A 16839-nucleotide genomic window follows, 5' to 3' on the forward strand; every position below is an offset into this window, starting at 1 on the left:
TTTTATTGCCATACATTTAAAAAAAACACAACAGTGCCATTTGCTTTGACTGTATTTTCCGTCGACTTACTTTACATTTCTACTATTTTTGGGCATTTCTTCTTAAGAAATAAACGCTGCCCATAAAAATAATTGAAATACGAAGTATAGCAATAATTTCAAAATAGGACATACAAGTCTTGATGTAGGTGCAGATACAGACATTATTTATGGCATCGGCTTCTAGTTGGCTTAGCCTTATCCTTATCAGAATCTTATCAAAGAACCAGATCTAATGTCTGTGAACCATCGTAGCCCTATATTCCCTAAAAACAAGTGAACTGGAATAAAACAAAGGGAACTATGTAGTCTTTTCTATACCAACTTTCCTAGTCCATAATGATTGGATTTTGGCTAAAACATAAATAAAACGGTACTACTATTAAATTACCGCCATGAAAGAATGTGCTGACGTCGTATTTAACTATATATAGTTGACCAATGATCAATGAACCATGAAAATAAACTCATAAAAGATACCAGTACTAAATTTATATATACGCCAGACGCGCGTTTCGTCTACAAAAGACTCATCAGTGACGCTCGAATTCAAAAAAGTTAAAAAGGCCAAATAAATTACGAAGTTGAAGAGCATTGAGGACCAAAATTCCTAAAAGTTTTGCCAAATCCAGCTAAGGTAATCTATTCCTGAGGTAGAAAAGCCTAAGTATTTCAATAATTCCAAATTTTGTAAACAGTTAATTTATAAATATAACCATATCAATGAAAATGAGACCAAGATAGGATGAACACTGATAAACAGACATATACACCTGATGAGCATTGCATACTTTAGTTTTTGTATTTAGTATTCTAAAAAAAAACAAAAAAAAACCAGGAAAAACTTAAGAGTTGCCAATGAGCCATGGCTTAAAAAGAAACAGACAATCAAACAATGGTACACAAAACACAATATAGAACTCAATATAAGGTATAAGCAATATACTAACCCTACTGATAACTGTTTTTTTTAAGTGCTCCGTAAGAGTAAGCAGATCCTGCTCAATATGTTAGTACACACCCGATAATAAGTCTAATTAGGTAGGTCACATTGGTGGAAAGGCAACGGCATTGTAGTAATGACATAAGGAACTTATTCACTATCATCTTTAAAACGAAGTTTACACATGATAACGGTCAACTAACTCGTGATGGCGTTCGTAAAATTAACGGAGGGATGATTTCACATTCACCATTTATATTTCTTGGTTTGATAGCTTTCTTGTAAGCAGTAATCATATATCATGGAAATCACGATAGGACATACAAGCCCTTGATTAACGCTGCTTGAATGTTACTGCATAGAATTGGAAAGTTCACAATTGAGAAGATGAAATCATCTCTTTAATCGTAAAATTTTGTTATCAGTCGACCCTCATTGTCAATTTCTAGATGTAAGTCCAGATATGAGTCAGACATAACTGTATTTGCTGTATCCTAATCTAAAGTTTGATAGGATAGATGCGTTCTTCAAAGGCATCAAATTTATGAATTATTTAGTGAGAGAACATCATCTATATAGCGGAAAGAAAAGTTAAAGGAAACTACTTACTTTTTTCTTTCTTCCCAAGACCCTTATTTTCCTTAAAAAATTATCATCAAGATAACGGTAAATGTTGTTGAATACTATTAAATGGAATTTAGATGCTACTTTACTGAGTTTGGGCATAAACTGTGATTCATAACTTTGCAGGAACAAGTCTGCTACTAAAGTGGCACAATTGGTTCCCATATGAAAACATACAATCTGTCGATAATCTTCATTGCCGAAACGTACATAAATGTTGTCAAGGAGAACATGTTCTATTACAAAAATTAAAATTAATGGTCAGTTTTTTTTTATAGTAGTTAAGGAACTCGTTAAAAGCACTGCAATTCGTGTAGTAGAACACTTACTAGGCCGATTTGAAATGATATTTTACGGTTTTCTGCATAGTTAAAGTAACCAATACATATTATAGATCTTGAAATGTTCATATGAGGTCTTATGCTGTGTGGTGGTTGTGGCATGTTTATATAATATAAATCTCTGTTGAGAGTACGATCTTGAATGTTCTAGTAGTTGGATGTATAATTTCATATGGACTTCTGTGTGGTATCTATACGTCACACCACCACCACCATATTGTTTAGAGCTTTTTCGTCCGGTACGCACACAAAACGCTTTTGCAGGTACTTGAATTTTGTTTTTAATTCTTTATTAGACAATCTAATAAATACCAATAATGTACAAATAGCCATGTCCATGTACTGTGTACATAAGCGATACTATTTGTACTGGCAATTGCATGTAATTGCATGTTCATAAAACAACAAACCCTTTTCTGTACATAAGTATTTGCATTCGTGTTCCTTGTTGCCTCTTTTAAAACACAAGTTATCGGTTGTCTTTTGAACAACACAATCGAACATGCATGCACATTAAAATTCACTAGCAACCCGCATCGCTCCTCTCAATACTGACACTAAATCCTAACTGGAGCCCTTAAATTTCTTGATTCTCTGCTTTGGGAGAGATACACTGTTGCACTTTCATGCTTGTAATTCACAAAAACTTCACAACGTTTATTCAACTTGACAAAATGTTCACAAAATATCCATATCCGTAGACTGAATTCTAGCAATGTACCGTTTACTATCCTGAACATAACTTGAAAACAAAGAAATATTGATGTCACCGTAAAATAAAGTAATGCAAATAGACAGGGAAAAAAAAAAAAAAAAAAAAAACCCACATTGATTAACAAAATTTTAGTCTGCTAACCGAGTTCCTGCATATGGTCCTCGATAATAGATTGTAAATTGGTATAGGAATCTGATGTACAGTAGTTGTCGTTTGTTTATGTAATTTATACGTGTTTCTCGTTTCTCGTTTTGTTTATATAGATTAGACCGTTGGTTTTCCCGTTTGAATGGTTTTACACTAGTAATTTTGGGGCCCTTTGTAGCTTGTTGTTCGGTGTGAGCCAAGGCTCCGTGTTGAAGGCCGTACTTTAACCTATAATGGTTTACTTTTTAAATTGTTATTTGGATGGAGAGTTGTCTCATTGGCACTCACACCACATCTTCCTATATCTATATAGCGTGTACCCCCCCCCCCCCCTTTTCCCTTTAACCTGGTTTGAGAACCCCCTTTTAAAACTAGAAAACACGTTACTTTTCCCACAGTTTGTACAAAACACGTAAACGTATGAAATAACAATCGCAAACACGATGCACGAAAAGATCTCATGAGGGTATCACAAGCCCAGTAGTCAACACTTTTTGTGCTGACATGAATTATCATTGAGGGTATCACAATTATCATTGATATGGTTATATTTATAAATTAACTGTTTACAAAATTTTAATAGAATTTTTGAAATACTAAGGCTTTTCTCTCGGCTTTTCTACCTATGGAATAGATTACCTTAGCTGTATTTGGCAAAACTTATAGGAATTTTGGTCCCTAATGCTCTTCAACTTCGTACTTTATTTGGTCTTTTTTCACTTTTTTGGCTTCGAGCGTCACTGATGAGTCTTTTGTATAAACGAAACGCGCGTCCGGCGTATATACAAAATTTAGTCCTGATATCTATGATGATAATAAAATTGAGAATGGAAATGGGGAATGTGTCAAAGAGACAACAACCCGACCAAATAAAAAAAAACAACAGCAGAAGGTCACCTACAGGTTTTCAATGTAGTGAGAAATTCCCGCACCCGGAGGCGTCCTTCAGCTGGCCCCTAAACAAATATATACTAGTTCAGTGATAATGAACGCCATACTAATTTCCAAATTGTACACAAGAAACAAAAAATAAAATAATACAAGACTAACAAAGGCCAGAGGCTCCTAGCTGACTTGGGACAGGCGCAAAAATGCGGCGGGGTTAAACATGTTTGTGAGATCTCAACCCTCTCCCTATCTTTGTACAGTTTTACCGTACACTCATCATCACACACTCTCATTTAATAATATTTATTAAATATAATCCTGTTTGCTTACGTTAATATTTCCTGACAGGTCAATAAGATTATATAACCATTTGTATCCACAGAGTTAAAAATTAGAACGCTTCAATTTATCTCGTCGAAAAATACATTATCCTGATAAATGCTCTGTGGTAAACATTGACCGATAAATCCGCGTTATTCAGTATAGTTCAGTCGAGCTGTTATTTGCGTGAAAAAGATGTCAACGCGTGGTGAGTAAAGCAATTCTTATATGTTTAAATATGTATTTAGTAATCGACCTATCTTTTTAGCATTCTAACATTTTCATGTGTTTATTTTAACAACAAATCAACACCTTTTATCTTTTTGTGAAGGTGCAATTCAGACGTAATTTTAGAAGTTGTTCGACCCATATATTAACCTAATTATTTTTATTTGTTACAGTTTTATTTTTAACTTTTATTCAAGTGCTTCAAGATATAGAAAATCTATAACAAACCTAAAACAATGCAAAATAAATAGACTAAGCTGTGTTTTATGTTGTATTTTAGTATTGATTTCCGCGTGTGTATATTACATACTTAACGCATGGATATCATATATCATTTACTGTAGTGTGTTAATTGTGTTGCGTTATATGATATTTCTACTGTATAATAATACTAGTGACTGATTAATGGAGGGGCGAGTTGAGGAGAAAGGGTAAAAGTGGCGATGTATTTCAGTGCATTGTATTTGTTTTTTTCGTGGCATTATTTGTATAGCTTCATTTATAGATACAATATATGTTATTGACTTATTAAAACTTTTACGGGGATGCTCATTTGATTTTCTTTTTGGGGGACCGAAAAGAGGGGCAGGATTTACCATTTACTTTTATCCGTTGATTCGCATGCTTATTGTTTTGTTTCGCTTTTGGTCTTGTAAAAGTTCTGACGTGTGCTGAATCGTTTTTCATTCATTTAATAATAACAAAAGTACACATTTATGGGACATATATTTGAAGCATTATCTATATTTACGACAGTAAACAAAATATTCGTCTAAAGGTCATGATGACATATAATAGATAAAACTAAGTAGTCCCTAAGTAATCCACTTATTCACAAGAGCTATTAGTACATATACTAGTCAACAACAGAACGATACAAGACAATTTTATATAAATATTTGTATTTTCCATGTGTAATAACATTTGAAACACTGTACCAAGGTAAATAATTGCCCAAATAACAAAATGTTATTTTCTCATCAAAACCATTGATTTGAGGCAAACACGCATTTTTTTTTTATTTTCATTTTATTTGTTTTTTTGTTATTTCAAAACAATCTAAAGCAAGTAATAGCTACCCTAGTCCTCGGGCTCCTTTATTTAAAAAAAATAATTAAGATTTGTAGTTCTGAAGTTCTTGAACTTTATAATGACAGAAATAAAGAGAACGAGCACATAGCGCACTCTGTTTTCACCGTAAACAATTTATGAATAGATACATAATTATGTACACACTATGCATAACGTTTGTGTGTTACTAAACATGTTGTTTTCTTCATTCTATGTTTTTAAATCCCTGACCCAGTTTAGCGTACAAAAAAGCATGACATGTATACATAATATTATCACTAATAGACTAGTTTAGAAGGTCATAAAAGCGTGCATTAAATTGTAAACAAGAAAATTTTCGAAGGTACCTTAATTTGTGAAAATTTTGTTTTTTTCAATTTAAACAAGTATATCAAAGTTTTATACTTCTATTAGAATAGACAGTCTGACACATTCGTCTTTAATAAGGAATATATCAAAGATTGACATCGTTTATGTACATTGTTGATATATCAAGTTGATTACTTGAATGCCTTCTGGTTGATCACCAAATTAAAAGTCATTAACTTGCATGTAATATTTGTCGCTGGTCATTAAGGTTACCAATTTTTCAATTTCTCTTCATTTATGAATTCTTTTTTAATTGCATTTAAGGTTTAATTGAACGTTTAAAGAATGGAGAGTGTATCCTTAATGCGGAGGGTTACATGTGGGAATTTGAAAGAAGAGGATATCTTAAAGCAGGGGCTTTTATCCCAGAAGTTGTATTAGAAAAACCGGAACTTATACGTCAGATGCATTTAGAATTTGTGCATGCAGGCACAGACGTTGTTGAGGCATTTACTGTAAGTTTGATATAAATGGAAGGAGACATTACGGCTGATTAAATGCAACCCCTCCGCGTCAACAAAAATCAAACAAAAAAACACAACGCAAAACATATAAACAAACGAAAACCCAAACATGAAAAGTTCACAAACTAACATGTATAAAGTCTCCAACATGCTATGAGCCGATTCCATGTATCAAGCTCTAAATAAAGACGACAATAGTTAACCGATGTTAAAATCTCGTAAATCGATTATTGACTGTTAAATCGTTAATTGAGTGATAAATCGATTATTGATTGATGAATCAAGGTAATAAAAAGAAGATGAGGAGTTCGCCTGCGCCAAAAAGAAGCGAGAGCGGATGCGTCGACAAGAAAAGCTTCTCCTGCTATGCTTGCATCGCCCGTCATGTGAATTCACACTCATTAATAATGTCACTATCGGTAAGATTACATGCGACTAAACTGTAACCTATATACCTGAGACCGGGCAAACATTTCGCTAGTGAGTCGAGACACCGACAAGATGTGTGCTCATTGCTCAAAAATAGACATGATGTAAATAAATTGCAGAAGGAAAACTACCATCATTATCGATTCTAAAATGACAAAACATAAGCTCTTAGGATCAAAAATCAGTAGAAATGGTAAGAATGAAAAGTTCTATTGAATTTATTTCAGTATTAAAAATATCTCGATATAGATAATACTTTGTTCAAATAACAACTGGGCTGACTGCTTTTTCAGATAGTAAAATATTTCCTGTAGTAATTTATTTGTTTTCTAGTCTTATGTCGTTTTCGTAAAGCAATTTTGTGAAAAGTTACTTTCGAAATGTTTAATACGATTACAACTAGGTTCAATCAGTCAAGTTTAAATGCTGCAACAACAAAAAAACCCATCTCCCACGTGAAGGCTACGGTCTTTTAGATGAAGTTGCAAATTTTAAACTATTATTAGAACTTGTTCAGTTCAAGTCTTGATTTCCATTATATTATAAAAATTACAGTACTATGGTCATAGGGAAAAGTTACGCTTGATTGGTCGTGAAGAAGATTTGGAAAAACTCAATCGCATTGCCTTAAAAATAGCCAGAGAAGTCGCAGACGAAACTGGAACGCTAATGGCGGGAGGAATCTGCAACACAGGCATTTATGTTGTTGGGGATGAAGAGGCCAGCGACAAAATACGAGCAATGTTCAAGGTAAATCGGTCTGAAATATAGTATATTCTGAAAACAATCTGTGGCGTATATAATATTGTTTACTTCTATTTTTATTTTCCATTAAAAAGACTGTACTGACACTGAACGAAGCAATTGCATGGGGGGATATCTCTTTGCTTCTTTTTTTAATTCCACATCCATATTTTGGTGAACCTCAAAAACCATTGTATATCTTTTTATACTTAATCAATATGATCCCGATCCCATGTTCGATTTGCTGTCAAAAGCCTAATATTCCCGACTGTCTTGATAATGATATTATACAGGTTGGTCATGACTTGATCGGTTTTATAGAATGGACAAAATATACGGTAAAATATTAACCAAAAAATCAAGAATAGAGAATAATCATAATGAGCCCGCAAATTCTGCAAAATATGGGCCAGATCTACAGAAGTATATTCCAAAAAAATAAAAAATGAAGAAAAATCGGCCAATAAATTAAAGAATAGGCAAGCATGAGGTGCTAACATACTACAGAATAGAGAATTATGGGCAAAAAAATACCCCAAAAAATTTACCCAAAACATGAAAAAATACTGAAATGATGTTAGAACACGAGATCGAAAGATTTGTTTTACATTTCAAGGAACAAGTAGAATGGGCAGTGGAAGAGAAAGCAGACTTTATCATCGGAGAAACTTTCAACGACCTAGGAGAGGGCCTGTTAGCATTAGAAGCAATAAAAAAATACGGCAATGGTTTGTATCGTTTCATAAGTCACCTAATTATAAATTGAGGCACATTGACATGTATTAATTTGCACTACAGTCGAACCCCGTTGTGCCGAGCTCGGTTATGTCGAAAACCGGATGAGTCGAAGTAATTTCTAGGTCCCTGCAAAATTCCCGTTCGATCAATGCATGATTACTTCTGATGATAATTTGAGGTGAACGATACAAGCACTTATGAGCCGTTAATTTTGCGGCAATGAAACTGTTTAGGTTTTAGTAAATGTTTACTAAATGTATGTATATTTTACAGTATAAATAGAATTCAGTATGATTCGGAATTCCTTACAATTGTAGCTGTAGTTTGTACTAGTAGAACTTTTAATTCAAATTCAGTGCAAGTCAGTATTCTGACATTTTCTTATATATATTTCTACATTTTAATTCTCCTCAATCGTATCAACTAACAACAATACTATAGGATCAATATAATTATATTGTTATTTCTGGAGCATATAAAAGCAAGTTGACAAACTGAAACCATGTACATATATCTAGGTCATTAACTTGTAAATGGTCGTCTATCTAGGTCATTACCTGTAAAATGTCATTGACCGATTGTACAAAGTACATCATATATAGATTAGACCGTTGGTTTTCCCGTTTGAATGGTTTTACACTAGTAATTTTGGGGCCCTTTATAGCTTGTTGTTCGGTGTGAGCCAAGGCTCCGTGTTGAAGGCCGTACTTTAACCTATAATGGTTTAATTTTTAAATTGTTATTTGGATGGAGAGTTGTCTCATTGGCACTCACACCACATCTTCCTATATCTATCTACATAACATCGATGATCAAATATCATAGCTTTAATTTGTTTTATCGTTCATCGGTGTCAGCTTCTATCCATGCATTTATTAGAAGATGTGGCATGGGTGCCAATGCGACAACTCTCCATACAAGTCACTAGTCCGAGATTACTCTGACGTCCGACGGCTGTTTAGCCAGACAAGCTGGGGCCGTGCTTGTCTGGCTAAACAGCCGTCGGACGTCAGAGTAATCTCGGACTAACAAGTCACAACTTGTAAAAATTAAACCATTATAGATCAAAACCTGGTTAGATAAAAGTACAGTCTTCACCACGGAGTCTTGGCTCACACCGAACAGCAAGCTACAAAGGGTATCCCGCATAAGTCTTGCATATACTAGTACATGCATTTGTTAAAAGAGGTATCATTTATCAGAAAAAAAGTTCAGATTTTGGCAATTGAACTAGAAAAGTATAGCAATTCATATTGCCATATTAAAAAAAAGTGATCAAGGTATAAAAGATTTGATGGAAAAACTTTTCCATGCAGAGCTAAAGAACATCTTCCAAATGTCACTGCATCTTGAAAATTTATATTATGATACTTTATCTGATTTATCAAACTTATATTCAGTATTGTAAGAACAAGAGAAAAGAGAAAATATTTATTTATTACTTCTATGTAAATCAGATGTGATCGTCTTATGTCTTCAGGATTTACACCCTCAAGTACAAGAAGTGTACATCTAATTTATAAAGTTTTGGATTTAATGCTGGAATGAAAATGGGGATGATTTTTTTTTATTGTCATCTAGTTTTTGTTGCAATTATTGGTCCGTGTTACAAAAAGGGAATGTTTTTTAAATGAAAAGAAAAAGATTTATAGCCAATAAATTTAAATAAAAAAAGTTTGGTCGAACACCCCCTGAAGCCATCACTGGTTGTAATAATTTTTTATTACCCCTAAGCTGTTATTCCCTCTAAAGATCATTCACATATGATTCGGTGCTTTAGTTCTTGAACGCTTGTTTTATATAGTTTTGAGCAAAGGTTCAGTTGACCTTTTGAAAAATTAAAAAAAAAACTCATTAAGATACTTTTTCGTCCAAAAAAGTAGAATATACTTAAAGGGAAACTTCGCAAAAAAATCAAAAATTGATATTATGTCCATTCTGTATAAAAATGCTCAAATTTATAAATATTAAAGTTTTATTCCGCTAGATAAGAGATCACCATCGATTTTAAATTTTGAGTATCAGTTCTCTGTCTTCCGCCATTTTGTTATCTTGTCCAAATAAAAATCACGATATGTCTATAAACCACAAAGAAACAAAACTACAGTAACCGATGTAGTCTTAATTACGTGTCGATATCTTGTCAATCGTACGGTTGTTTTATCTGACTAACTACCTTGATACATAAAATGTTCTTATTTTTTTAATAACCATATAGTCTGTTATTTTTAAACTGTTAATATTGGAATAAGTTAAAAAGTCAAAGTTCAAATCATAAATAAGTGTTCCGTGAAAATTGTTTTCGAAAATCTAATTCGTTCATAATTCTTTAAAGTAATATACTTTATTCAAATAAATTAGGATCTTCGCTCCACTGATCACCCGCATGGCTTAAGGTATTACTCCCAAAGGTATTGTGAGGGGTGTAAGGTGACACGTCCAGGTATTCAAGCGATTTCCTGTCGGGCCTGCAAGTTCATGCATCGTTTCACTTCTGTAGGTATTGATCAGTGTACACGGCCGATAACTTATAACTTTCCATTTTGAACTATCAGTTGCATGTATAATATACATCTCTGTCTTGCGTATCCGAAAGTGATATAATATACTAGTCTTTACTTAACTCATACGCTTGTTTATAAATAAAATTTCTGGTGTAAAGAATATTATTTATAAAAAAAAAATGATACAAAAAAACAAAAAACAAAAAAAATTAAAGATATACAAATATACGTATTTTTTCCAAGGGTTAATTTGGGAAAATCAGAGACATATAATTGTATTATATGTCTCTGGGAAAATGTAATATTTACTCGTTGTCAAAAGTAAAGGACATAGTTGGATCATTCCAGAAATGTTGATTAAAAAAATGTGCGCACTTGTCGACGATTCGTTTATACGTCCGGATAGAAAGTTACGGAACTACAGCTCAATTTAAAATATATACATGTATACATTGAACATAAGAAAGAAACATACTTTTTGTGCAAATTGGGGTAAAAGTTTTGTAAATAGACTAGTCCACGTATACCAACAGTTGTAACCATCCAATTCGATAGACTATTGTATACCAAAAGAAGAAGAAGAAGAAGAGGACCAATTTGATTTAAATACAGGTCGATCTATAACTTGCTTTGGTTCATCGAAGTTATGAACAAAGTAAAATCACAGATTTATATATCAATTAGATTGTTCTCGAATAAAGAAAGAAATTCGTCATCACCACAATTGTTCCAACATATGCAACTGGACGTACACTAATAATCCCCGAGGGATGTGAATATTTTCTAGGAAAGCTATTGAATATTAAAGTTTCAAATCATTTTCGGGATTTATTTTCTTTTTTGATATTCAATGACAGCAAATTTAAAGAATAAACTGCTTGTCAGATATTTGTCCGCTTTAGGGGTATTCTTGCCAGTTGAACAGACTTATAATTACATTCAAAAAAAGGGAAAGATGACATTAAATTCGTTGTCTTTTGTTTTTAAACATCTTTGGTCAAATAGTTATTAAGTATTATACGTTGTGAGACGAAGACTATTTTAATAAGGACGTCCCCGATTATGATTAAATTTGGTTGACGTTTTTCACACTTGATAAAGAATATCTATTCGTAATTTTTTCGATTCCATTCCAAGAAGACCTTAAATTTGCTGTCAATTTTTTATTCGTTCATATTATATTCCGCTTCGATAGAGTTATCTTCAGTGAGTTCCAGTTATTAATTTATACGTGGCTTTTAAAAAAGTTTAAATCTAAGTGTTCTCATTCATTTATTTGCCTAATAAAGACAAATAAAAATACTTTGGTAAAGCTATTTATAATTTCTAAGTTCTCCTTTTTATTAGACATCAATCAAGGACAAAAGGTGTAAATCATTTCAATCGGACATATGATTTAAGTTTCCCGTCTTTAACCGAAAATTGTGTATTTCTTAGTAAATTAACTTATTTGAATTCAAATAAATAATAGCACCAAACATAATTAATTAATTCCACGTGGCGATCAATTTTTATTTGTCACCAACTTGAATATATATTTTAAATATGTGTATTGAATGCTCCCTTGTCTTATAATTCACTGATCCGAATAGACCCCGAGGAATAGACAGTCACACCTGGCAAGGTGTGCCCGAGAGGCGTGGTTAAATACCGAAGTGCAAATAACAATTTACCTTTCAACAAGCCATCTACGCGTATTGCCACAGAACCGTGAATACACACATCGTATCAACCAAGTCATAGCAGAGATAGTAAAAGGTCAATAAGAGTCCACCAACATATTGTCTTTACAGATTATTGTACTTTACTTTGTTCACCTTATCAGTCCGAAAATATATTAATTAAAAATAAATTTATAACTTTTTGTGTTGTCTACAAAAATAATTCGAATATATACGTTTAACATAGAAAATTTATCTCATGAATATGTACAATTGAACGTCTGTGCGTTTTATCTTCTTATTATCGGATGGTTATTTAGATAAAGCATAAGTCATCGGCGCGCTTACGATTACGTTAAAATATGATTAAAAACCAAGACTTTTAATGATTGTATTTTAAATCCCGGCATGCAAAAACCAGGAGAAAACGTCACGACCTACAGGAAGTAGTTAATATTTTTTCATTAAATATTGAATTTCTCCTTTATTACTGCACATATAGCGATAAAACTTTGTGAATATATATATTATGTCATAATAAACATATTTAAACCATAAGTAAAAAATCGTGAATTTCCCCTTTAATGTCAAAACCCACAAGTGAGAGGAAACGTAGACGCATAACAAAAATCGACCGAAGTAAAAAAAAGGTGTCAACAAAACGCTACACATAAAACTGAAGATACAGCAACAAGAACCCCCGCAAACTGGAGTGAACTCCGGGCTATGCAGTTCCTGTCCCATTAGTGTCACTTACTGTCCTAGAACGTGTTGTTGATATCAAATTAATTTAAAATTCGTTAAAATGTCGCATTCGATGATGTCACCAATCGGGCATATTTGTTATAAGTAAATATTTTGTTTTATCGAAAAAGAAAAATGTTCTGCAAATCTTGTAGGTGTACCTGCTGTAATAACTCTCACACCATACATTCCTGATGAAACAACTGACGACGTACCCTTCCCAGAAGCCTGTCGTCGTCTTGAAGAGGCTGGCGCTGATGTCGTTGGGATTAATTGTGGTAGAGGTCCAAGAACTATGCTTCCATTATTACGAGAAATAAAAAAGGTTTGCCAGGTGAGTGATTAATTTCCCTTTGTTCATTTTTTTTAGTTGTGTTACACCACTGTCCAGGTTAGGGGAGGGGTTGTCGTATGCAAACGTCACAAGTCCGGAGTATACCATTGAGTGGTGGCGGTTTATCATATTTGTTTTTCGCTTATTGTTTTGTACATTTTGTTCTTGTGTTCTTCTGTTGTTGCACCGTCACAGGTTTAGGGGAGTGTTGGGCACGTGACCAGCTTACGCGTTTTAGCCCGCCACATTATGTATGCACGTGACTGTCCAAATAATAGTGAGTTTGTAATTATAGTGGTGTAGTTGTCGTTTGTGGCTGTATATCCTATTTGTTTAATGCTTTGAGCTGAAGTTAGACCGTTAGCTTTCTCGTTTGAATGTTTTTACATTTGTCGTTTCGGGGTATTTTGAAGCTTGTTGTTCGGTATGGATTTTACTCATTTTTGCAGGCCATATCGGGACCTTTAGCTGAACATTTCTTCGCCATTTTGTCTCTTATAGAGACTGTCTTATCGCGTTTTATCATAATTTTACACCTATTGGTCACCGTACGCCATCAACAATGAGAAAAACATATACCACATTTTCAGCAATAAAAGGCCCCGGAATGACTAATCAAATAGAAAACTAACGGCCTAATTTATATACATAACAATGAACAAAAAGCAAATACGATATACAGCAGCAACCACATGATTAGTTTACAGACTTCTGACTTTGTATAGGCACATTCCAAGTGTGCTGTGGTTAAACAAGTTTGAATGCGCCAACCGGCCTCCCCTTATCTGTGGTGTAACAGTACAACATAAGTTGAAAAGAATTTAACTCATCCGGCAGATCGATATTTTAAAGCAGAAAGTCATCTAACAATAAATGGTTCTGATTCACGACCGTTATCATTTCATGATGAAAATAAACAAGAATGTTTTTAATTTAATTTTTTTTTATTTCTTTATGTGTTATCGTCAAGCATCGACGATTCTAAAGAGATATTTCGTATATGTAATGTTGCAGTATACTGTTTCATATCCAAGACTTTTAGCTTAATTTGTCATATACAATTCTTAATAGACTGAAACTATTTTAGGGTCCAGTAGCTGCAATGCCTGTACCTTTCCGAACAACAGATGACCATCGAACATTTCAGTCCTTGTTGGACCCAGAAACAGGTTGGTGTGCATAACGCTTGTCAAATGATAAATAATACTGTAAAGAAAGTAAGCTAAATCCTTTCTATTGGTAATTTTCTGAAATCTTAAGTCTGCTTATAAATTTACAATATTACCTAGTATTCACTTTTTACTTAAGGTTCTAACAACATGACACATTTCTTTACATTTGATAAAACCATAAATGAGTATCTATCTGAATGAAACGTATATAGCTACCAATGAACATACCATTTGCACAAGACGATGTCTGTTTTATTAACACTCAACAAAAGATAAAAGACAATTCCAATTCCGAAAAACAAATAAATGATAATTTGAACGGTGCTGTTGAATTGGTCCTATGGGTCAATTATAAGATAACAATGTAAGATCTGTTTCTTCTACTGTTTGGTCGGGTTGTTGTCTATTTTTCACGTTTTCCGTTTTCATTCTTTTTTATCCTGATACTTTAAAGAACAATGTGTTTATATATATATATATATATATCGTGTGGTCTAGCGGGACGGCTGCAGTGCAGGCGATTTGGTGTCACGATATCACAGTAGCATGGGTTCGAATCCCGGCGAGGGAAGAACCAAAAATTTGCGAAAGCAAATTTACAGATCTAACATTGTTGGGTTGATGTTTAGACGTGTTATCGATTTGTTATAACATAATTTAAATATATTTTTTTTTCTTTAAATATCTTTTACGCGACCTTTCTGTACAGCTTTCTAGTGTATACAAACGTACCATATTTGGAAACAAAATTATATTAAAGATTATTTACGTCTCTCTTGTAGGTAAATCTTTGTATCCACTAGATTTAGCTTGTGCCATGTGTAGCCGTTCAGACATTCGACAGTTCGCAACTGAAGCAAAAGAAATGGGAATAGAATATATCGGATTGTGCTGCGGAAATGCACCAAATTATTTCCGAGAATTGGCACAAGTTTATGGAAGACAGCCTGAAGCATCAAAGTATTCACCCGACATATCTCAAAGCTTTATATTTGGGGAAAAAATAAGTAAAAAATATTCAAGCTCTGACAAGCTAAGGCAGTACATGGTTACAGGAAAACCCACAGAATAAGCTATTATCTGAATTGCAATGATTTTAGTTCGAAGCTTCCTGCACTTGTTCACTGCTTTTTGACTAGTAAAATCCTTGACAATACATATTATTTCATTTGTAATATTTACAAAACAAAAGATCGCTACATGTCTTGCTAAATTTATGATGACATGAGTGTCAAATATATACATATAGAAATGAATAAAATTTAAGTTCAGAATGCTGTAGGCTTTTATTATTTTATTTTTGTCTCGCCTTGACGGAGTCCAAAAGCGAGACACAGGTATTTTGACGGTATTTAGGTGTCGGCGGCGGTATCAACAATTGTATTAGTTTGTGATTAGGTCTAGATTATGGTGAATTTTTTTTTACCACTTCTTGTAATTCAGTGATATTTGGTATACAATGATCATTATGGGAATCAAACCCCCTATTCAATTTTCTACGACAAAAAAGTCTATGTACCGTGAATCACACTTTTTATATTATTTCATCCATGACGAAATCCAAATGCTGGGTCGACACCACATTTAGATTTTTAACTATCATCTTTAAGAGGAGGAGACTTATCGTTGTCCGATGCAAACTTATATTTTTTTGTACCTTCTATCTTTGTGCCCAACACCACTCACTTTCTTACCGATTTTCGCCACGGGGACAATCAATTGAGAGAATTGTCATTACGTCCCCCCCCCCAAAAAAAACAACAACAAACAACCAAAAAAATCAATGGGTGTTGATTCAATCGTAATGTAATTGTAAAATAAGTCTATTTTATTCCGATGATGAATATAGGCTCAAGAATGCTTATACTTTGTTCTGAAATCAATTTCCAAGGCTTTACTCTAACTCTGATGATAAATGATTGCACCAGAGCTCTTGCAATACTGACTTTTTCCCCCACAAATAACTCGACGACACTTGTCGAATTCATGCCTTGATATTGCTGATGTTAACTTTTGACATCAGTTTCCTAGTACCGATGATAGCCATGAAGTTATAAGTAATTATTCATACGTGTATATATAATTTTTTTTATTATTTATACGTGTATATAATTTTTTTTTTTTATTTATAAATGTCTTGTTTTGGAGTGGTAAGGTAACATAAGGTTTGCAAGTTTTTGTTAAGTTAATATACTCGGTCGTATTGTTGACATGGGTTGTGAGTTCGAACCTGCATGTGGTATGGTCGACTTCAATAGTGATACTTAGTACAGACTAGGATTGTCAGGTTTTCTACCAAAGTCGTGTACTCCAGCTTCGCCCTTCATCAAAAACTTGCCGTAACGAAAATGACAATATTACTG

The 16839-nt window shown here is 33.4% G+C and overlaps 1 protein-coding gene across 1 annotated transcript; it reads left to right on the plus strand.

The window, feature by feature from the left end:
• Positions 1 to 4061: 4061 nt before the first annotated feature.
• LOC134687378 (betaine--homocysteine S-methyltransferase 1-like) lies at positions 4062 to 15753 on the plus strand. The gene is made up of 7 exons (XM_063547630.1): positions 4062 to 4226; positions 5951 to 6141; positions 7135 to 7329; positions 7940 to 8051; positions 13126 to 13304; positions 14392 to 14473; positions 15259 to 15753. Exons 1-7 carry the CDS (start codon positions 4214 to 4216, stop codon positions 15546 to 15548), a joined length of 1062 nt encoding a protein of 353 aa, XP_063403700.1. The 5' UTR covers positions 4062 to 4213; the 3' UTR covers positions 15549 to 15753.
• The last annotated feature ends 1086 nt before the right edge of the window (positions 15754 to 16839 follow it).

The sequence above is a fragment of the Mytilus trossulus genome, chromosome 10 (genome assembly GCF_036588685.1).
Source record: "Mytilus trossulus isolate FHL-02 chromosome 10, PNRI_Mtr1.1.1.hap1, whole genome shotgun sequence".
Taxonomy (NCBI): Eukaryota; Metazoa; Mollusca; class Bivalvia; order Mytilida; family Mytilidae; genus Mytilus; species Mytilus trossulus.